At 39.5% G+C, this 24,289-nt stretch overlaps 1 protein-coding gene across 2 annotated transcripts in view; it reads right to left on the reverse strand.

Annotated features, from left to right (window-relative positions):
- LOC124394864 (roundabout homolog 2-like) overlaps positions 1-24,289 on the reverse strand; it is a 91,286-nt gene that overhangs the window by 51,280 nt on the left and 15,717 nt on the right. For both annotated transcript variants that reach the window (XM_046863346.1, XM_046863347.1), the window contains exons 3-5: positions 1,014-1,171; positions 498-618; positions 241-379 (exon numbers count right to left, since the gene is read on the reverse strand). In XM_046863346.1, the coding sequence (XP_046719302.1) occupies positions 241-379; positions 498-618; positions 1,014-1,171 (418 nt within the window). The remainder of the gene's footprint in view (positions 1-240; positions 380-497; positions 619-1,013; positions 1,172-24,289) is intronic.

Raw genomic sequence — 24,289 nt, forward strand, 5'->3', positions numbered from 1 at the left:
GGCCATGGTACATGCGATATAATAATTTATGGCTATGAGATTTTTCCCTGTGCCTATAAAAAAAAAAGAACATTTTGTATAATCGTGTTTATTATGCATATTGTAATCGCATAAAAATTTTCATAACATATATCAGATCATTACTCATGTAATCATATGGGTAATTAGTCTAATCCTTTTTTATTTTATAATTAACAAAATATTTGAAGTGTTATAAAAGCCTTATGTCTGGTTTCCGACCTGGCACGAGGCAGCTCTCCGCCTTCACGCCTCCAGCGGATGGTGGGGGCCGGATCTCCATGGACCTCGCACAGGAAGTCCACTGCTTCATCTGCGAGCACTATTTGATTCACCGGCCTACGAATAAACACTGGTCTCTCTGCTCATACACACACACACACACACACACACACAGACACAGACACACACACAGACATTCATTCACTTTTACATGAAATGTTTATATTGATAAATGTGAAGAGGATTGAAGGCCTCACCAAAAACCACCAGCTCAGCCGGATCGCTGTCCCTCTCTCCCACCATGTTGGAGCCCACACACACGTACATGCCTGCGTCACTCTTCCGGGTGTGTGAGATCATCAGCTTGCCGCCGCGCATCTGAGAAAACACAAAGCAATCACACACTCTGCTTGCTGACAGTTACATTTTCGCTTCACACTTCAGATCGACAAAGAGCTTGGGAGCATCAATCAGTCCTTCTTTCTTCTCAAAGCAATTTGCTTCCTGATTTGGATGCAGCACCTACAGCAGCAATGACAATAACATCTGTCCGAAGCAATCTAACTCAAAGAAGACACGAATTGGTTCTAAAGATGCTGATGCACATCCTTCGAGAAAATCTTGACTGCACTGGGAGCCGGCCCGCTGATGTCATTCCAGGTCAAGGGTCAAGCTCCAATAAGTACTTGGCAATCAGCACTCACTGCTATTAGCCTTATTTCTTCCACCCCTAATTCCCTCAGGCTCCAATCAATAGATTGCTGCAGACTCACAGAGATCCTGCTGTCTTTGTCGCTCACTCGGACGTTGTTCCTCTTCCAGAAGATGCTGGGCTCGGGGTGGCCGCGCGGTGGGACACACTCCAGCACAGCAGGTTCCCCCGCTGCAACCACCACATCGCTCGGGGCCTGACGGAAATCATCTCTCAGGGCTATTAGAGAGAAAGAGAGAGAGAGCAAGAGAGAGAGAGAGAGAGAGAGAGAGAGAGAGAGGCAGACAGAGCGACAGAGTATTTCACTCTCCTTGACTTGTCCGTTAATATAGATCTACAACATAGACAGATTAGAACAAAAAAGTTCTTTTGCAAAAATAAGATAAATTGATCAATGTTTTTTTGTCTTTATTTGTCGTTTTTAGTCTTTCTGCCTCAAGAACGTAGCAATAATGTGTTTTCATGACTGTACACATGCTTTTTTAAACAAAAACAAACAATTTTGCAGACAAAGCAAGCGACCTGACATGGTTTCTTCTTCACCATTTCCAACATGACATGATACCGTTCCACAAAAGGGAAAAGTGAAGCAAAAGAAAGCTCCTTTCTAGAGAAATGATGAAGTAGACATTGACTGAAATATCGCCTGTACACTGCATCTAACAGCATTACAGATAAGACAGGAACAGAAATGCCACGGAAACGATGAATCCTGAGTGGATGACTGACAGATTAAAAGAATGTCCTGTGCCCTGTGGCTGGAGCCTAAGGGTGATCATATCAAAGAATAGAATCCCTCTGGAGCTGAAATCACCCCAGCCCATTAACACACACACACACACACACACACACACACACACACACACACACACACACACACACACACAGAGAGAAACGGCTCGTCATTAGCCTCCTCCTGGTAGCTGTCGCAGCGCCTTCTTCTGTTCCTGTTCAATCCAGCTCTGGCTCTGTCATGTCCCCCCATTATCAGTTTCACCTGTATGCACTATTTCCTCCTGCCCAACGAATGAATCACCTCCATTTAGTGTTAATAATGGAATGTCAATTATTTTAGGAGACATCCAAAATGCTAAAACACTTAACACTGGATTGCACCAGAGGTGCTAAAAGTCCTATACAAAAGAAAAAAAAAAAACGTGCAATTACTCATCACAAGAAATCTTTGGGAACAAATTTTTCGCTAAAATTAAAAACGGATAATCTCTTAAATGTACTATACGTATTCAATTAAAAAGACATAAAAGATTCAGATCAACTAGATCAATGATGTCTGATGCTTGTAAAAAACTATATTTATAACTGGTTATAAAGAAAAAGTGGTTTAATGTTTGAGATTTTACTTTTATTAATGCTGGACAAGTAAAATTCAATAGTAAATAAATACAAAACAATCGTTTGCCAGTAGCAACACTGCCAAAATCGCAAAAGTAAATGTTTACTTTCCATGTAACAAATATATCATTGTAGTCTGACTTTTTCTGCCTTCCATGTTACTGCTGCTACACATATTTTAATAAGATTGTAAAAAAACATTGATTGTACAGCATTAACAGTATACCTAATATATAACATATTATGTATGTATTTAAAATACAATTTTTACATTTACATTATTTAGATTTTTACATTAATTTTACTGTAAGCAACTGCAACCGATGTGTTCTGATTCTGAAAAAGAAAATACTAAAAATATATAATAATAATAATAATAATACTTTAGTATGGACACACACACACACACACACACACACACACACACACACACACACACACACACACACACACACATAATGAGAGAAGCCGAAAGAAGATGATGATGATTTTGAAGGGTTTTTTTACACAACAGCGTTGCCGCGATTTGTTTGATGAAGGCATGCTATAAAAATACATACAGTACATGTTTATCTGTCAGGAATCCACCTGCCACGCCCCCTTCGGCCCCCTTCAGCGTGGCAGGTGCTTTCTCGGCCGCTTTCTCTGAAGCTCATGGCTTCATTGCGCACATATGGTGCTCATTTATCACCATCACCAGCTCCTATTTAAACTTCCACACTCTCACTCTCCATTATTGTTGGTATATGTTGGTTCACGGTGGTCGTTGTTATCGCGCATGCATATCCCGGTACGTGCCTTCCCACCGGCACTCTCTCAACGGCTGCGATTTTCTTCCCAAAGCCGCGCCGCGCCCCTACTAACACTACGAACACTAGCACTAACTAACAGCAGAGATTCAACAGTATACAATACAACACCTGCAGCAGCTGTAAGACTTGATTTTTCTGCCACTTCCGCGAGTTCTTCTGCGGCTGCACCGAGATAACCGACGTTAAATGGCAAATTTTTCACCCCTTGTGCTCGAGATATTAGGGTTCGGCAACATAAAACCGGTTCCACTTCAAAAATGTCGACTTAATAGGGTTGTCTAGGTAATCAAGGGCGAGATAACCGGGTTCCACTGTATATATATATATATATATATATATATATATATATATATATATATATATATATATAAAATCATCATCTTCTTTCGGCTTCTCCCATTAGGGGTCGCCACAGCGGATCATCTGTCTCTGTCCTCTACATCTGCCTCTTTCAACCCAACTACTTGCATGTCTTTCCTCACCACATCCATAAACCTCCTCCTTGGCCTGCCTCTTTTCCTCCTTCCTGGTGGCTTCATCCTCAGCATTCTCCTATCTATATACCCCATGTCCCTCCTCTGCACATGTCCAAACCATCTCAATTGCGCCTCTCTCACTTTGTCTCCAAAATGTCTTACATGTGCTGTCCCTCTAATAAACTGATTTCTAATCCTGTCCATCGTCGTCACTCCCTACGAAAACCTCAACATCTTCAGCTCTGCTACCTCCAGCTTCATCTCCTGTCTTTCAGTCAATGCCACTGCCTCTAAAACAACATCGCAGGACTCACCGCAGTCCTATAAACTTTCCATTTCACTCTTGCAGATACCCTCCTATCACAAATCACTCCTGCCACTCTTCTCCACCCACTCCACCCTGCCTGCACTCTTTTCTTTACTTCTCTAACACACTCTCCATTAGTTTGCACATTTGACCCCAGGTACCTAAAGTCCTCCACCTTCCCACCTCTTCTCCCTGCAGCTGTACCACTCCACTGCCCTCCCTCTCATTCACACACATGTACTCTGTCTTACTCCTACTTTCATTCCCCTATTCTCCAGCATGTACCTCCACCTCTCCAGGCTCTTCTCAACCTGCTCCCTACTCTCACCACAAATCACAATATCATCCTCAAAATTATAGCCCACGGAGACTCCTGTCTGACCTCGTCTGTCAACCTGTCCATCACCGCTGCAAACAGGAAAGTGCTCAGACCCGAGCCTTGGTGCAGTCCAACCTCCACCTTGAACCGGTCTGTCTTCCTACTGCACACTTCACTGCTGTCACACTGTCCTCATACATATCCTGCACCACCCTCACATACTTCTCTGACACACCTGACTTCCTTACACAATACCACAACTCCTCTCTTGGCACCCTGTCGTACACTTTCTCTAAATTTACAAACACACAATGCAACTCCTTCTGACCTTCTCTATAGTTCTCCATCAACATTCCCAAAGCAAAATACATATACATATACATATATATATATATATATATATATATATATATATATATATATATATATATATATATATACACAATGGAACCTCGGGTTACGAGCGCCCCTGGATACGTAAAATTTAGGTTAAGAGTCTCAATTCATAAAAAATGTTGGCTCTAGTTACGAGAAATTTTTTAGGATACGAGCGTTGCGCACGGAAAAATCGCAGGCAGGTTAGTTTTTTTACGTATCGCCACGTGCTCTCGCTGCGCTCTCGTGCAGCACATACACATCCGCTCGTCGCTCTAACAGTGTGGAATTACTGAACTTTAAATACTGAACGTATTCCTATCACCATGCCGCCAACAAAGAAGCCTGATGCAGAAGGTGGAAAGAAGAAAAAAGCCATCACTGTGGAAATGAAGAAGGAGATAATCAAGAAACACCTCGATGGCATGCGTGTTGTTGATATAGCAAGCCATTATAACAGGCCAACATCCACTATCTGCACAATACTAAAAAATAAGGATAAAATAGTTGATCTAGATACTGCAAGAGGTGTTACGATGAATGTTTCGTTGAAGTCAGGTTATTTTTTTTTTTAAGAAACACTTTTTGGTTGTCCAGAACGAATTATTGAAGTTTCTATTCATTCTTATGGGAAAATTTGTATCGGGATACGAGCTTTTCAGGTTAAGAGTAAAGTGATGGAACCAATTAAACTCGTAACCCGAGGTTCCACTATATATATATTATATATATATATATTTCAACAAACTCATTGGAAAAAAAAAATACTGTTGCATTTAATCCATTGTTTAATCCTCAAAGACTGCCAAAGCACAAAACTAATTTTTTTCATGTTTTCACATAAAAGTCGTAAGTGGCCATGCATTATTACCTTTTTCTTCCTTGTTTGATTGAAATCTCATTGTAATTTTCCCATGATCTCAACACAAAAGTTTTATGCTCGACACAGCGTTTCACATTTTAGCTAAAGCTTATCAAACTCCTGAAGCATTATGTTTTAACAAATTGCATTTACATTTTGATCAGGGGCGCAAGCTGAAACTGACAACTATTATGAAGTTCATATAAATAATTATCACCTGACTCTAATGACTATTGTACTTTTTAAGAATGGAAAATGTAACAATAAACAATCTCCAGTAACTAGCCTCAATACATTATTATTTGATGCACACTTAATTACATAGCTATGTGTGTTATTTTATTTTCATTACATACAGTAGCTATGTGTAGTAGTGATTTTGCAAAAGTTGAGAATCCTTGGTGTAGAGTACAGTACTATAGGAATGATCATTTAATGGCAAGATAAATCAATATTAAATTAATGATAGCCATAGTGAAGATGCTAGCATGCCTACAACCGGTCTCATTCACAAGGTATAAGGGTTTCTCTTCATAAAATGACATCATGAGAAAACAGCTTTCGGTTATGTCCACATGGAAATGATTGTTTATGGAAATTTAGTGTATTTTTAAAGTTGTTGTGATCTGCAGCATATAACTAGCAATTATATTTGTAATCTCTTTTAGTCTTTGGCTAAACATATTGACAATTGAATGCCACCTAATTAACCAAGTTGTTTTGTTAAATATTAGACTAGATAGTAAAGGTACTTTCAGCACCTAGGTGACTACTTTTTAAAGGAACAAAGCTATTACATAAAAAGCATTTGTCTGCTCTTGTGTGATGTGAAAAGCATGCATGTTGATTTCATGCCTCACTTATTTAATGACAAAAAAAAATCTTTTGAATTAATGTTATTGTGACATTTTTCTTTGCCAGCACATCTGTTTGGAAAAAATGTAATGACACACTGTGTTTTTTCTCCAGAGTGAGTCATCTATGTGCTAACCTGCAGTCAGTGCATGAGTCCTGCAACACCACAAACTTCAGAACAGTTAGAGGAAGTGACAGTCCTGCTAGTGTTCCTATTTGCTTACTAGAATTGCTGTGACTGGGTGCACAAACTGACTTCGTTTCGTTTGAAGACGGCTGTGTGTGTGAGAGGCAAAACATGCCATGATTCTTGTTGAGGTTTTTTTTTTATCTCTCATACAACTGCACACAGATGGATCCAAAAATCTGAGGCTACTTAGAGTATGTGCACTTCAGCAGAAGAATACATTTTTGCCTTTATACTCCTGAAAACAGCTAAGTAGTATATGACCAACTCATGGATATGAACAAACAAGGTAAAAAGCTTTCTGCTGACTTCCAAGTAGATAAACTAGTACATTAATAGCTTAATCAATGTAGTTAAAAAAATCTTCACATAAGCATGTCAGCAAAATAAATAAAGCAAACACATAATCTAACTCAAAAACAGTCCCTAAGGTCCACATGTTGATTATTCCTGTTTTCACTCACAGATCACTTAAAAGAAAAAACACCTGTACACCTACTCTCTCATGCATTTACCTACTCAGTTAATCATGTAGCATTAGTGTAATGCATAAAGTCAAGCCAGCAGCTTCATGGTAATGTTCACATCACCCATCAGAATGAAAAAATAAACCTGTGATATCACCGTGAATGATTGTTGGTGCCAGATGGGCTGTTATGAGCAACTAAACTACTGATCTTCTGGGATTTTTTCACGCACAGCAGCAAACATTTGAAGACGGTAAAACAAAGTCTGGTCTGATGAATCTCGATTTCTCCTGAGGCACACAGATTCTAGGTTTAGAATTTGGCACCAACAGCATAAATCCATAGACCCAAACTGCCTTGATGGCTACTTCTAGCCTGATTATTGGACCAGACTATGTCACAAAGGAAACATTGTCTTAAATGAGTATTTGTACTAAGTATCCATTTAAGTGAGAGAAGAGTAGTAAATATATATAGTATCTCGCAATAGTGAGTACACCTCTCACATTTTAGCAACCATTTTATTTCTGTTATTTATGTTCTCATGTGACAATACTATAGAAATAATACCTGGATATACTTTAGAGTAGACAATGTGTAGCTTGTATAGGATTTACTGTTCTCAATTCTAATTCTAAAATCCTCAGAGAGTCTTTACCATGAGGTACCATGTTGAATATCCAGTAGTCAGTATGAGAGAATTGCACTCTAAGCATCAAATTTGAACTTATACACAAGATACCTTGATTTTTAAGTCACGGTTGGGTAGGTGCCTCAGTTTTAAAATTACAGTTCAGTTAAATTTCTGTACAGTTAGGAGGAAGAAATGCAAAGCATAGAATTGCCTTATTTTTTTTATTAATGCAGTTTATAATTAACGTGTTATATTAACAATATTTTCTGACAATAAAATAGAATAAAATTAATTAATGCAAAAACCTTCTATTGAGTAATTGAGTTTAATTGAGTAATCAATTGAATTGGCACAAATTAAAAAATTAAAAAAATTTAAAAATGTAATAGTTGACATTTATTAGACCCTATTTGGGTAATACAGATTTTAACATATGTCTTTATTCCTTCCACTCTTCAAGCTCTCCTCAAGTTCGAAAAACTGTTCAGTGTCAACAGCACTCACAGAATGTGTTCAGACGCCAGTCAGTTTTGACGTCTGAGCAATAAAGATTGCAGCATCGCATCCAAGCAGCGGGCTGAAGGCGATATGCAACCCAAGTTAAAAAACAATAAATGTGGCACTTTTCCATCCAGGCGGACAGCTGAGGGCGATAGTTTGCAAAAATACCAAAGAAGTATCAAGCAATCTCCTAGTCTTAACGCTGGAGGGAGTGCTCGCTCCTACAGCGGAACCCAGTATGGCGACGGTGGTGATGTCATCAACGTGTGACCAAAGAGGAAGAGGAAAATATATACAGGGGTCCTCTTTCTGCGTGCCTTTTCAACTGGCATGCATGCGCTGCCCAATCCTGGGTGTTAGGCACTATTTTACGGGGGTATAAGCTTCAATTCACCGGCTCATGTCCTAATGGCCGAGATCGACACTCTTTTAAACAAAAGGGCAATCAGAGTTGTGCAGGAGGAGAAAATCTGTACATTTCTTCGTCTGATCTTAGACCTACGTGTGTTAAACAAGCACCTAAGGAAATACTCATTCAAAATGTTGACACACAAACTGCTCTGTCGGTCGATTCGCCCAAACAATTGGTTTGTAACAATCGATCTATCGAACGCGTATTTTCACATAGACATGTACCCGTCTCACAGGAAATATCTGAGGTTTGCACACAGAGGCACTGCCTACGAGTTTCAAACTATACCGTTCGGACTGTCTCTAGCTCCGAGAACTTTCAGCAAATGTGTGGAGCTCTTGTGGAGCTCTTTTACCATTGAGGAACAACGGGATACAAATTTTGTCTTATATAGACGATTATCTGATATGCTCCTAATCGAGAGAGCGAGCAATCAGAGATGCGAAGAGCATGGTCACATCTCTACAACTTGGGATTCAGAATAAACAGGAAAAAGAGCTGCCTAAAACCTGCGCATTGCGCGGACTATCTGGGGCTCAGTATAGATTCCCTCTCCTATTGAGTCACAATGACAAAGAGGAGAATTGCATCTCTCATACAGTGTCTCTCCCGTTTTCAGACGGGGACTATGGTCCCATTCAGAGTGTGCTTACGAATGCTGGGTTTAATGACCTCGGTAAATTCTGGATCACATTTGGGACATTTCATGAAAAGAAATTTTCAGCAATGGGTTGCACGTATGCGGTTGTGTCCCCGGCGACATCTCAGTTGCCAGGTCAGAATAACGCATGTGTGCGTCAAAACGCTCCACCAATAGGGAAACCCTGGGACACTTCAGGCAGGGATTCCCTTGGGGGTGGTGTCATCAAGAATTACTATGATGATGGACGCATCCCTAGTGGGCTGGGGAGCGACACTATTGGGCAGAGCTGTGAATGCCGTTTGGCCTCCACAGCTGATCCTGAGACATAGAAACTACTTGGAGTTGTTGGCAGTGTTTCTATTGCTGGAACATTTTCTGACCTTCATAAAGGGCCAACCTGTCCTAGTGAAAACCAACAATTCCACGGTGGTTGCTTACATCAACCGGCATCGAGGCGTTGGCAAGAAAACTGATAATGTTGTGCGACACGAGGTTCTTATCTATCAAAGCCACTCGTCCTAGGCGTATGGAAAATGGTGCGAATTTATTGTCCAGGGGAAACCCCCTGTACGAGGAATGTAAGCTGCACCCCCAAGTGGTGGAGCAGATATGGCAGAGAAAAGGCCGCGCTGCCGTAGATCTCTTCGCCTCGCGAGAAAACTCTGTCATCTGTACTTCTCTTTAAAGGACAAAAATGCACCGTTGGGTGTGGATGCTTTAGCCTACCCATAGCCAAACGTCCTTCTATATGCATTCCCTCCACCAAACTTGATTTCCCCCACTCACTGGTTCTGATAGCTCCATGCTGGGCATCCAAACACTGGGTCGGCGAGATAGTTCAACTGCTGTCAGATCAGCCATGGCCACTCTCTCCACGGAGGGACCTCCTGCCCCAGGCGGGAGGGGAGATTTATCATCCACACCCAGACAGGATAGCTCTCTGGGCCTGGCCCGTGAAAGGTGAACCTTGAGTCTGGCTGTTTACCCTCGTCAGTTATACACACTATTCAGAGTGCCAACGCATCATCTACTCGCACACTTTATAACAACAAATGGCGAGTCTTTGAAGAGTGGTGTGGCTGTAGTCACATTGCCTCTTTCCAGTGCTCAGTGGGAGACATATGTTTTCTCCAGGATTTGCTGGACAAAGGAAAAGATTTTTCTACTTTGAAAGTATATCTAGCCGCTATTTCTGCATGTCATGTTGGGTTTGGCAACGTCCGGCAGGTCGGCACCCTTTAATAAGTCGTTTTATGAAAGAAGCACGCCGTAAGAGGCCGGTGTCTAGGCAGCTGGTTAAACTGTTGGATCTGTCTATGGTTTTGGAGGCCCTTTCTCAACACCCTTTCGAACTATTGGATGGCATAGGGTGGAAATTTCTCTTTCTTAAGACGGTGCTGCTTGTGTCTCTGGTGACAGCTAAGCGTGTGACTGAGCTGCAAGCCCTGTCTGTCAGTCCATCCTGTTTACAGTTTGCCCCAGGGCTCTCTAAAGTTTCCCTTTGCCCTAACCCGCTGTTTGTACCTAAAGTAATGGACTCTTCTTATAGATGTTCCAGTGCAAAGCTTTCGGCTTTCCACCCTCCTCCATTTTCTTCTCAGGAGGAGGAGAGGTTGAATTCCTAGTGTCCGGTGCGGGCTGTCCATACATAAGTAAAAAAAACAGCAGGCTTCAGGAAAAATGACCAGCTGTTTGTGTCTTGGGCTGCTCCTTACAAGGGGAAGCCATTGTCAAGACAGTGGCTGTCCCACTGGATTGTTAAGGCTTTATCTCTAGCATATGAATGCAGAGGTTCTCAGGCCCCTGAGGGTCTAAGGGCCCACTTTACTAGAGGGATGGCGACATCATGGGCCCTACTTAATGGAGTTTATGTTCAGAAGATTTGTGCATCAGCTGTTTGGGCTATGCCACACACTTTTGTGCGGTTTTATAGACTGAATGTGTCTAAGTCATCCTTAGCACATGCAGTGCTAGGAGCCAGAAGGTCAGAGCCCATGTAATTTGGTATAGCAGAATCACGTGCAATCCGGGAGTGGTCGATTTCTCCCATAGTGAAACTCTGAGCAAAGTTAGAAAAAGAACGATGGGTCACTTAACATTGCGGGTTCGTTAAAACAGAGTGAGGTGTTTCACCAGCACTTCCCTCCTTGCACAAGAACGGGAAGAAATTTTGCTACAATGATATTGTAAGATGATACTTTATGTCAAAACAGACGCGATGTCATAGAAGCTTCCGTAGTTAGTCACACCCTAAGCAATTCCCATAGTGAAACACCTCACTCTGTTATCAAAGAACCCAGGATTACATTAAGTAACCCATCGTTTTCTAGGGGGTTCAAGTCAGGGAATGGGAATGGATATTGTAGAACCTTGATTTTGTGGTCCAGTTTTATGTTTTTCTTATAGCAACCTGCCATTTTGTAAAGCTTAATCTTTTGCCACACATCACAGCTATATTCATTGGTATAACCCATTGCAATGAATGACTAAAGAAATTGGTCTTATGTGCTTCCTGTAGCGAACACACAAGAATGTCAAACCTGTACATGTTTCGGATCAGATGCTGACCTGTGAAATGCTGACAGGATATTTTTTGGCTTGTATCATTTGCAAATCATTATCACACTGCTTCCCCTAAATCATTTAAAACTGAAGATCGCTGAAAAAGCAGCCTGAGATATTGGCTGAGTCAGCATTTGGTGTGTAAACTTCCTTCAAAAGAAAGAAAAAAAAAAAAAAAAAAACGCTTAATTTTGTATTAAAATAGAATCATTTAAAATGCACACTGTCTTTAATTGGCATACAGACTTCTGAGGTTAAACACATTATTATTTGATTAAAAAAGAAAAAAAAAAAGATAGCAAATGTTTTATTCAACAACAAAAAAAGACTCTAGTAAAAGCACTCCGATATTATATAAAAAAAAAATACTAGTCCAGTGAACCATTTAATCAAGTGCTGTAACAAAAGTAAGTGAAGTTTGCAACCTTCAAGAAGTCCTGGAATTTAAATAATCATTATAATGCTGTCAGGGATTACTGTGTCTGTGTATTTGCTGAAAAGGAAACCTAAAATGAAAAATTCAGCCTCCTCTGCCTCTTGAACCTGTTACCTTTCTATTAGAGAAATTTACACACAGCAGAATAGAATAATCATTACATTAGCAACCATACTGCCTTGCTTGTCTTGTATAGATTTGTATCAGCGTAATGAAGCATGGCAAAGCTTAATCTAATCGTTTTGTGTTTGCAAATGAAAATTGAATGAAAACTGAATTGAGTGACATTAATCATCACTCCAATTCTTAACTATGATACCAATTTCGCCACCATTTCGGTTTCGGGTTTTCTCTATTTTCCCACGAGTCTTCTTTGGATATAATGATTCCTTCTTTGCTCTTGTTGTCCTTGTTCATGGCACATTACCACTTCTGTGAAAGCTCTAAATGTCAGTTTTTCTGTTTATAGTATGAATATTCAAATCGGTCCAGCAGGGACAAATGGTGGGGGAACTGTCCCTCTGAGCAGTTCATTTGTCAGATTGAACAGCAACATTCGAAGTGGTCATCTGTCAGCCTGTGGACTGTGAAACACATATACACATACACACACGGCAAAACTTGCACGACTCCGCGGCCTTTGTGCGCCACGCACAATCTGTCACGTCCCTTCTCATGAAGCATCTCTTCTCCGGTTAACTAAATAGTTATTAACAGAATGACAGAAGTCATGCGTATTCATATCCATAATTATACTGCAATCAGGAGTCATTTCTTCTCAAATCTTCCCATAATCTTTAGAAAAAAGCAGTTGGACTAGAGAGTCCGGATGGGCTTAGAGTGAAAAAGTGTTCTTTCTCTTCCATGACCACAAGGGCCAATAATAAAACCACTAAAGTGTAACATATATATTCAGTCTTGCCTTTTGCCGTTGGGTGCATAAGCCACTGATTCCCTTGTGGTTGGTGGTCATTGCTTGACTGAGTGTCCACCGTGTCCCTCAGGCTGTTCTCTATGACCATGTTCACGGAAAGAAAACGAGTCCTCTCGGGTGTGTTTGTGACTCTCTCTCTCTCTGTCTGTCTCTCTCTCTCCATGTGTGAGAGAGAGAAAAGGAAAGACAGAGCTGGGCTGAGCTGAGCTGATGACCCAACAGACCCAGCGGCATGAAAACTGAAGGCAAAGAAGGATGTGCTATGCTGACATCTGTCCTACCCAGCAACCTCTTTCTCTCTCAAGTACCTCAAGAGGACAATGCGCTCACACTGAGAATGATTAACTCTTTTGTATCTGGCCGAAATGAATCATTTTTTAATTTTTACTCCACCTGGCACCCTACTATGCGATCAATCTGACATGAAGCTGTAGGTGCTCAGGGACAAACAGATATTATGTCCAGGCTATTTGTCTTATAACTGCAGTTGTTTGATGGATAAGCAGGTTCTGTAATCGGTAAAAGGAAATAAAGAAATACATATTACTATCGATTTTGCAAACAAACGTTTTCTTTTGGTGTTTATCTGGTATCGTGTTTATGCATGAAGAGACAGAAGATCGTTTTAGAATCAGGAGTATCTGGGAATGTGGAAACATATAAAAGTTTAATGTAAAGCCATATAACCATAAAACACAAAAGCTTCTACTGCAAGAAAAAACGCCCAGTCGGTTCACAGTTACACATACAAGAAAAAGCCCAAGCTAATATCTTTTGTGTGCGATGTGAGGAATGGAGCACTACGACTCATACATGAGTTCTCTAATGACTTTTTTGAGAGTTTAAACAGTGGGCTAAAATTAGAAATTCTGTTATAAGAGGATTGTGATCCCATACTCATTCGTTTCTCTTAGTCTTGTGTTAATGCACTTACTGTAACCAGCTAATTATCTCACATTCAAAATAGGATTCCAGGCAAAACAAAACCTGCTCACTGCTGCTTTTACTTGCCCACTGGGGTTACGCATTTATGATTTTGCCCTTCCACTTCGTGTGCAAGCACACACCAGTGGCTTTGGATTGTTTTGTTTTTTTAATAACTATTGTTTATATTGTTATTGGTGGAAATTACTAAATACTGATATATTATAGGTTTTAAGGTACGATTAGGTTCCATATGCTAAAATTATATATTAACTGCTAACTGATGAACATAAAGATCCATCTGAACCCTAGGAACAACGCAGAGTTTCCCCAGCATTTCCTACACTAACGGTCTGATAAACAACTCCAAGCTGAATAGCTGTATGCCAATGTGCCTTGTCCCAAAATGCATTCTAAACACATTATACTCATACACAGTCCCACTCTGTCACTCTCCCTTCCTTACACACTGCCCAATCGCATTGCTGAATTAAATATAACTTGCACAAGACCCATGAACAAGCAAGGACAAGGACAAGCTGTTCTAAAACAAGCTGCATCTTTCAGGAGACAAGAGCCATGAGTAATTCATGAGCTCTGCTTAAGGAAGAGAAAAGAGCAGGGGGGGAAAGTGTCACTGTTTACCTCCAGCTGGCCCATAAGGTCTGTAGCAATACCACAAGCCTAGTTAAGGTGAAGAGCAAAAAACACATTCGACACTGTCCCTGCTCCTGTTTCGTGGCACTGCGCCAGGCAGATAAGACACTAGCCCCAAGCCTCTGCTTCTTTGTCCCCTTCTACAAAGTACAGAAGGTATAGAAAGAAAGCAGCAAGAAACGAATCCGTAGTATTATTTTTAGCGATCCAAGATAGAAACATGAGCTGAGAGCTTTGTCAAAGGAGTCTGGTAACAGCACATGAATAGACAGCGTATTTGCATTTCGGCAATTATGTGTCGCTCTGACATGAACTCGCAATCAATCGTGAGCTACATCACAAGCTTAATTGCAAACAGCCCACAAGCCCACAAGCATTTTATGCGTATCGTTTTAGTCAATAATTTTACATTATTCATCAGTAATACTTTTATTCTCTTTATTCCATGCATTCTTTAAAAATGGATTTAAATATAAATCAGCACTGCACCCGAATACTCTGTACCCACCACATCAATTGCTGTCTTGTCTCATGTTTCAGTCCAACAGTGGGGATGCTCTTAATACAGAGGGTCAGGTTATATATACAGTACATGGGTTGGTGCAAAGCATAAACTGATAATAACATTAAGACTGCAGCTCATCACACAGCCTATGCCTAGGATGGTGTGTGATATAGCAAAAAAATGTAGATAAGCTTGACAGGATTTTGTAAAATCCCCGGTCAGGGAACCAACCCTAGGTTAGGGTTGCACAAGCCAGTGCACTCTTAATGCCGGTCCCAAGCCCAAATAAATGGGGAGGGTTGTGTTAGGAAGGGCATCCAGCGTAAAAACATGTGCCAAATCGAACATGCGGATCATGAATACGGATGATCCGCTGTGCAACCCCTAACAGGAGAAGACAAAAGAAAGTTATTTATATATATATATATATATATATATATATATATATATATATATATATATAATGTTTTTCTTTTTTTGTTTTTCGTCATGAAATATGTATTACAAAATCCTGTCAAGCTTATCTAAATGTTTTTGCTCTAAAAAATATACACACACCCCACAATGACAAAGTGAAAACAGAATGTAAGTCTGTACTTAGTTGAAGCTCCCTTGCCAGCAATTACAACCTCAAATCTTTTCGGGTATGATGCACCAAGCATTGTTCACCTGGATTGGCAGATTTTCTGCCATTCTTCATGGCAAATCCTCTTAAGCTGGCTCAGGTTGGATGGAGACCATCAGTGGACAGCCACTTTCAGGTCTCTCCAGAGATGTTCAAATGGGTTCAAGTCAGGGCTTTGTCTGAGCCACTCTAGGACAGCCAAAGACTTGTCCCTAAGCCACTCCTGTGTTGTCTTGGCTGTGTGCTTAGAGTTGTTGTCATGTAGAAAGGTAAAACTTCAGACAAGACTGAGAACCTAAGTGCTGTGGAACATGTTTTTATTAAAGATATCTTTGTACTTTGCTTCATTAAACTTTCCCTCAACCCTGACCAGTTTCTAAGTCCCTGATTTTTCCAAGTTTATGCTGCAGAGTGGCTCTTGTTCATATCGGGTTCTTGGCCACCTCTTTTACTAAGGCCCTTCTCCCCCCGATTGCTCAGTTTGGTCGTGCTCTTGGAAGAGTCCTGGTTGTGCCACACTTATATTTGCGAATTATGGAGGCCATTGTGCTCTTGGGAATCCTCAGTGCAGAACATTTTTTGTAGCCTTCCCCAGACCTGTGCCTTGCAACAATCCTGTCTCTGAGCTCTGTACTCTTTGACCTCATGACTTGGTTTTTGCTCTGATATGCATTGTCAGCTGTAAGGCCTTTTATTGAGAGGCCTTCAGTCAAGGTGTAGAAAAACCTCACCACCGATCAAGAGAAATGTGAGTATATATATATATATATATATATATATATATATATATATATATATATATATATATATATATCCCATTGTTATTGTTTTACAACTATGCAGTATTACATTCCATTTTCTGCCGAATACCAAGCTGTTTATTTAATGTCTCAGATTAGCTTTGCTTTGTTGTTTCTCATTCATGTTCTTTTGTAGCACTTGTTTTGTTGTTTGCCAACCCATTGCCTGTTTCACGCCTTTGATTCTGCCTTACAATTTGGATTGTTTGCCAGTCTGTTAGAGTAAACCTTAACCGCATTCCATTCACCTGCCACTTGATGTGACAATGCCACTAAAGCTAAAAGACATGTTACATCAAAAAAACTCATCAATAAAATTGTGGATAGAAATGTAGAAATGTTCATTTTTAATAAAGAATATTAAAGAAAATTAAATGACAATGACATACCATTTTAACATAGGTGATAAGCTTGCTGTGTAAACCACATCCACAATGATATCAGAAAGTTTAGGACTACATTGGAAATGTTAAATATTTTAAAAAGTTAAATATAGAGCAAACTAATACAATTACTGCAACGGAAACTACCACTACTACTACTGCAAAAAAACTACAGTATTTGCGTCTTTGTTACATATGAGGAAATTGATTTTTGAGTTCAGTGTACAGTATGTGCTTTAGCTGCTGAATAACATTTTTGAACATATTTTCTTAGATAAAACTCTCAGACAAGTAGGTTTTGAAATGTTTACTCTGCACATGATCACGTGTGTTGTGCCTCTCAAAGACAATCAAGCCATTGCTTTTGTCTTAGAACTTAAGAATGATATACTGTAGTAGTAATAAATGACCCTATTTATTTGGGGATCTAAGGCTATGCTCCAAATCAATGCAGCTTTCATTACTGAAAACCAGCAGTCATGGCTGGTAGGGGAGTGGAAACCCAATCTGAATCTCTATTCTATGAATGAAAAGAATAAAAGGCCACTTCTGTTGCAGAGCCTCACTCAGGTTGATCTCATTTCAAAAGGCCAGAGCTGCTTTCTTCTTGGCTTCCTGTAGGGCTCATGAAGGGACGCTAAATGGCAAGCCTGTTGGGCAGTGCATTATTAATGTGCCACTGCCAAATTCTGGCGAGCTCCTCCTTCTTCCTTCTGTCTTTTATTTACATTTAAAGGGGTATCTCAAATGTGAAAAAAAGGCCAACTCGCACACAGATGGCAGGTTCCAAAACACATTATTTTCGACCTTTATAATTTAGTGTAAAAAAAAAAAACAACAAAAACAAAAACAACCATGGGTTGCTGTGTGTGTGTGTGTGTGTGTGTGTGTGTGTGTGTGTGTGTGTGTGTGTGTGTAAAGAAAATGCGCTACAGCTTTTAAACATTTGCACAACCTCTGGATATTTGATAAAGCTGGATTCATGATAGCTACCCCCTTGACAACTCTGTAAGCAGAGGCAAGCAGGCTGAATGCAAGATGTATCTGGTGGCTCGAAATAGTTCAGCACATTGTTGGTGCGCACTTTAGAAGAGAAAGGACTGTATAAATAAATCCACTCCAGAGGTGAGTTAATATAACATAACTGTTCTGTCCACCCACAAGTCTTAGCAAATGAAAGCTTAGCCTGCAGGAAGCAGAGACTTGATACATCTCCACATAGCCGGTGTTTACAAACACTCAATCCAACCCACTGGCCAGTAAATGGCTCTTTGAAAAAAAAGGGAAAAAAGATGTGTCCAAAACGACACTGGCCATCACCTAGTCTACAGTGTTGCAGTCAACTATCTTTTGTCTACCTATCCATTTTCTATACCTTTTATCCTGCCTGGAGCCTGAAGCCTATCACAGGAGACTCTGGGAACAAGGCTGGGGAAACCCTGTCTAGGTGCCAACCCATCTCAGGGGATAATCGCACATACTATGAACAAATTGGAAATGCCAATCAGCCTACAAAAAAATCTTTGGACTGGGAAAAGAAACTAATGTAACCAGAGAAAACCTTTAAAGCACAGATAGAACACGAAAACTCCGCACACATAGGGTGAAGTCAGGATTTAAACCCCTAAAACCTTAAGATGTGCTAAGCCAAAATCCCCTCTCTAAGTTTTACAGCAGGGGTCCCCAAACTTTTTTCTGTGAGACCCACATAAACTTTTCTTTCTTCATTGGGGGCCATGTCTGTAACAAAAATATGAACATAGGCCAGAGCGACTAGCAGTATTATTGTGGAGATTTTATTAGGATTATAAATGTATTTATGATGCCTCCTAATGCTAGATTTATTAATTTGTTATAGAGACATTAGAGACAAATGTGCATTACCTCTTAAAAGATATATAGCCTATTAAAAGAGAATTATTAATATCACCATGACATTTTTTTTACATTCATTGCTATTGACATCAAAACATTAAATTTATTCTATGTTGAATTTACCATTCTGTTGGTTGGTGAGTGAATAACAAATACTTGGGCTATGTTAATAACTAAGAGAAAATTTAGTTTGAAAGTCAAACATTATTATCAAATACAGATATGATGAGTAAAACATATATTTTAAATACAATTTTTAAAATATGTCTCTGGCATTGTTTAGAGGACTGTTCCAAATGTGGGGACGGACTGTGTTCGGCCCACGGACCGTAGTTCCGGGACCCCTGTTTTATAGCATCATATCATATTTGTCGATTTTTTTTTGTTTATATCTACATCATGGTTTGCATAAAATACATTTTTATGTCACTGGGTCAGTCATAAAAAGTAAATTCACTGCATTAAATAGCATGTCTGGACCGATGTGCAACCAATAAAATTTTAATTTGAATCTCTGCTGATGAAATGTGATGATGTGCGAGCTCAAGCCCAAATTATCTTATGAACCTGATCATTTATTCAATTTAAACTAAGTGAGCCTACACAATGCTAACATATTCCTGAGCAGTGCAGGTTTAAGGTCCTTGCCCAAGGCAGTGTGTCAGGCTTTCTGACAGGTGTGGGATTTCAATTCAACACCATCCTGTCACTAGTGCAGAACTAGAAATGCTGATCAACTGTAGGCCTAATGACCACTTTGAGAAGGCTTTAACAAGCCAGGTGAGGTACGAGGTGATTGTAAACAGGAAAACATTTAGTTTCAGGGTATATTTTGTGAATTTGTTGCATGCTCACTCAGCTGTAAAGGACTACAGAACCAACTGTTTATGTTTTGTAAATGTCCTATTGGGATATATAATCTATCTATCTATCCATCCATCCATCCATCCATCCATCCATCCATCCATCCATCCATCCATCCATCCAGCCCATTGTGAAGGTGCAGAAGGAGCTGTAATAATACTGCCCTCAGAGCGTCATTACTCCATAATCCCAGACTGAGTGAAAAAGGAACAGCTGGCTCTGATGCCTTTTAAGCAAGTTTGATTACTTTTTTGTTTGTCCGACTTTATCCTAATCCTAGTTTAGGTAGCACTGCCATTTTTCTCCCACACACACACACACACACACACTCAGTGCTTTAAAACAGATTCAGATTTTCTCCTACATACACTAGACAGTAGAATAGCATTGCTATTTTGGGAAAACCAGATGGGTTTCATACATTTCCCTTCAAATCTAGAATCGGTTTTGTCAGGTTTTTAGTGAGCTCAGCAAGTCGCCTTCAGCTTTTGTCAGGATTCCTACATGAATATCATGTTTCCTTTCATAGAAAGAGGCCTACAGTGAGTCTTTCAGGAATAAAGAACAATGTCCCAGGCAGCTGAAAAAAATACACATTTTCTTGAAATACTTATGATAATGTCTATATTATTATACATCCGGATATTATAAACAGGGTTTCTCAAATTTTTTAAGTTAGGGGCCCCTTTAGTTGTGAAATTAAATTCTGTTTATCAGCCCATACACATTGGTGTCAATTAGCATAATACAACTATACTAACAATAAGCCAGTATTTAAATATGTACAGTGTGTATATTTTGCCTATTTATTTATTATACGAGTATATATACTTAAGAGTACACAGGTTTTTGCTAATGTGTTTACTGACAGAAAGATGGCATCAGGCTTAACTGTTGTCTTAACTGTTTGTGCTGGGATTCGAACTCAGAACCTTTGTTGGAAGGCCAACACCTCTAACTACAGAGCTACTACTTTTTAAGAATAATTTGCATGAGTTACACAAAAATTAATGTTACTATACAAGCCAATTAGTGCATCTCTACAGAGATCATTTTAAAACAATCGATTAAACACAGGTTTATCTTTAATTTACTATATCAGAATTCCAGTGGACTCTCTAGAAGATTTTAGAAAACTACTTAAATGATATTGTAAAAGTTCCCTATTTGTCCAATCGTTATACTTAGTTAGTAGAAGTAAGTAGAAGTGGTCTGTATTTACAACATGATACAATTGGAAATCTCCCTTAGCCAAGCCCTAAGAAAAAAACTGCAGACCTCCACAAGTCAAACCCGTTCTTAAGAGAAATTAATAAAGACAGAAACGTTTAGCAAAGAGGCACAAATGAACTCCCATGAATGAACAAAATATGGCCCGAAAGGTTAATCTTAACCCCCTTAAGACAACTCCAAAAGAATTGTTGAAACCATAAGAATAGAAGAAAAAGTGTTATATCTGAATAATACAATTCTAACTGCAAGGCATGGGGGGGTGGCAGCATCTTGTCGTGGGTGTTTTGCTGGAAATAAAGACTGGTACACTTCAGAAAATAGCTTATATCATAAGAAAGGATGATTATCAAGAAATACTGTTGCAACAGGTCAAGACAGAATGAAAGTTTGAATAAGACCTTCCAGCAAGTCAGGGAGTGATCTTATGCATCCATCCAAAATGGCATAAAAAGACAAAGTATTGAAATAGCCATGACAAACCTCTGACCTAAATTTCATAAAGAAAAATAATAATAATTGTGGGCTGAACTGAAAAGAAAAAAAAAAAGCATGTATATGCAAGAAAGCCCACAAATCTGATTGAGTTTCTGCAGTTCTGCCCTGAGATTTTATTTGGAAATGATCTCATCTAAATTTACTAAATGAAATGAATACATAAAGTATACACCGACCAGGCATAACATTTTGACCTTATGACAGGTGATTGAATAACAATGATTATCTCTTCATCATGGCACCTGTTAGTGGGTGGGATATATTAGGCAGCAATTAAACATTTTGTCCTTAAATTGATGTGTAAAAAGCAGGAAATATGGGCAAGAGTAAGGATTTGAGTGAGTTTGACAAGGGCCAAATTATGATGTCTGGACAACTGGGTCAGAGCATCTCCAAAACTGCAGGACTTGTGGAATGTTCCCGGTCTGCAGTGGTCAGTATCTATCAAAAGTGGTCCAAGAAAAGGAACAGTGGTGAACCAGTGACAGGGTCATGGGTGGCCAAGGTTGGAGCATTGATGCAAGTTAGAGCGAAGGCAGACAAAGCTACTGTAGCTTAAATTGCTGAAAAGTTAATACTGTTAATGCTCAAGAGATCAGGACTGTTTTGGCAGCAAAAGGGGACCAACATAATCAGGCAGTTGTCATATTGTTATGCCTTATTGCTGGTCCCCTAAGAGGATTTAATTTCCATCACTGGAATAAAATATATATATATATATCCCAAAGATATAATAAAATTTGGTCAAACCTACTGCTTTGGCTCTTTTTTGGGACTTGGTAGCTCAGTGGTTAAGGCGCTGGGTTACTGATCGGAGGGTCGAGGGTTGAAGCCCCGGTTTCACCAAGCTGCCACTCGTGGGCCCTTGAACAAGGCCCTTAACCCACTGTGCTCCAGGGGTGCTGTATCATGGCTGACCCTGCACTCTAACCCCAGCTTCCTTACATCACTGGGATAAGCGAAGAAAAGAATTTCACTGTGCTGTAATATGTATGTGACAAATATGTTCCCTAATAGGATTTTGGTTTTATGATGTAATGGTTTATGTAACGCACCAAAAAGCTCAAATATGCTTTGCTTACATAGGAGTTAACAATATTCCTGATGATCGTTCTTATGATCTTTTAGCTCTACTTTGTAAAGCCCAAACAGTAATTAGCTTCTCAGTGATAACTTCACACGTTTTGCACTCCCGAGAATAACAAAGGAAGGACAGCGCCACATTATTCCCCTAATCCATGAAAGGTTGGAAAATGGAATTTTCACTCCAAATGTTGTACACTTATCAACAGATAGTGTGTCGGTGTACGGCTGCATAATTTACCCCCCTGCCATGTAATCTACGCTGCAGGATGCGCAACTCTCGCAGATGTAAACAAATTTCAAAAGAGGTGCATAGGAGGCAGTGAGGTCGTATTGCCAGCCCACATCCTCGCCTTCCTCCACCTGTTGTCCTCTGCTCATAGATCAACCAGGCAGAACGTAGGCAGCAGGCCAGCGCTAATTAGCATATGAATCACAGCTAACAGGGTGCAGACTAGCAACAGTGTACGATCCCACTGTTATGACCTCACTCTCATGATTTCATCACCCACAAGGACAAGCGCTTGATCCCTAAGTGCATTACAGGTCGTACTAATACAGCAGAGAGCCCATTAAGTTCCAGATATGTATACAGAATGTGACACAAAGATGAAATATGACCTAGCCCACCCTTTAGTTTGTATTTGTATATTAAATATAAATAATTTACTATCTGCAGTATGTATATAACGATTTCTTTTTGCAGCCTTGTCCTCATAGATAAATGATTTAATTATTATTACTTTTTTTTTTTTACAAGTAAACACACCCTTTCAAGGTGAAAGGATTCCTTCACCGATTGCAATTCTTACCTCAGATACAATCATCCTTTTAATCCATCATGCTAATGTTACCAGCGTCATTGCTTACCTCATTGTTTCAAAACTGGATTTGGGCAAGGCTTGAATAAGTAGATGTGTAGGTAGATAGTAAAAAAATAAAAAATAAAATCATGCATAACTAAGGGCATGTAGAAGATTTCCCTCATTACATCTCATCCATTCAAAAGTTATTGGGTTTGGTATATTCTGATCCTATTGCAAATTTAAGGGTTACAAGCTAAACTGCTGCCACAAACAGGAGTCAATGTAGAGAAAAAAAGTGAATACTTAAGCAAGTAAATAGTACATAAGCATTGCTTAAGCATAAATACATAATTATCTTTGGTGCAATCTCATGATGAGGTCATTCAGCTACAAGCTGTTATTGACTAAAACTGAGAATTAGATCCAGCCAAGGAAATGGGCTGATACTAAATTGCTGTTTAATGTTGTTAATGAAGCTACTCTAATCTGTTATGCCTCTTTGCAAATCAATGCACTTACTGTGACTCGGATGTTTCTGTGGCATAGGCTCAGGGTTTCAGTAGTGTGATGAGTGAAAAGGCAATCATTTTTATATCAAAAAGAAAAGAGGGAAATGTTGACTGTGTTTGATGTTCCAGTAAGATAAAGAAATAAATTAATAAATAAAAAGCTTCTGAAATCTTTTACAATCTTATAGCACTTTACTTTAGAATCAATTCAATTTATTATATGCAATGCCAATTACAGCAGGGTCCAATCATTTAAGATTGAAATTTTCCCTGGATCTGGAGTGAAGAGCACTGAATTTCAGGTTCAATCTACAGTACAGTGTGCATGATTAGAGACACATTGGTACAATATGACTCCGGCAAAAGTAAAACTGCTCTTTAAACTTTTACTTGAGTAAAAGTACAAAAGTATTTGCCTTCAAATGTAATTAAGTATCCAAGTA

The sequence above is a fragment of the Silurus meridionalis genome, chromosome 12, assembly GCF_014805685.1.
Source record: "Silurus meridionalis isolate SWU-2019-XX chromosome 12, ASM1480568v1, whole genome shotgun sequence".
In the NCBI taxonomy this organism is placed as follows: domain Eukaryota; kingdom Metazoa; phylum Chordata; class Actinopteri; order Siluriformes; family Siluridae; genus Silurus; species Silurus meridionalis.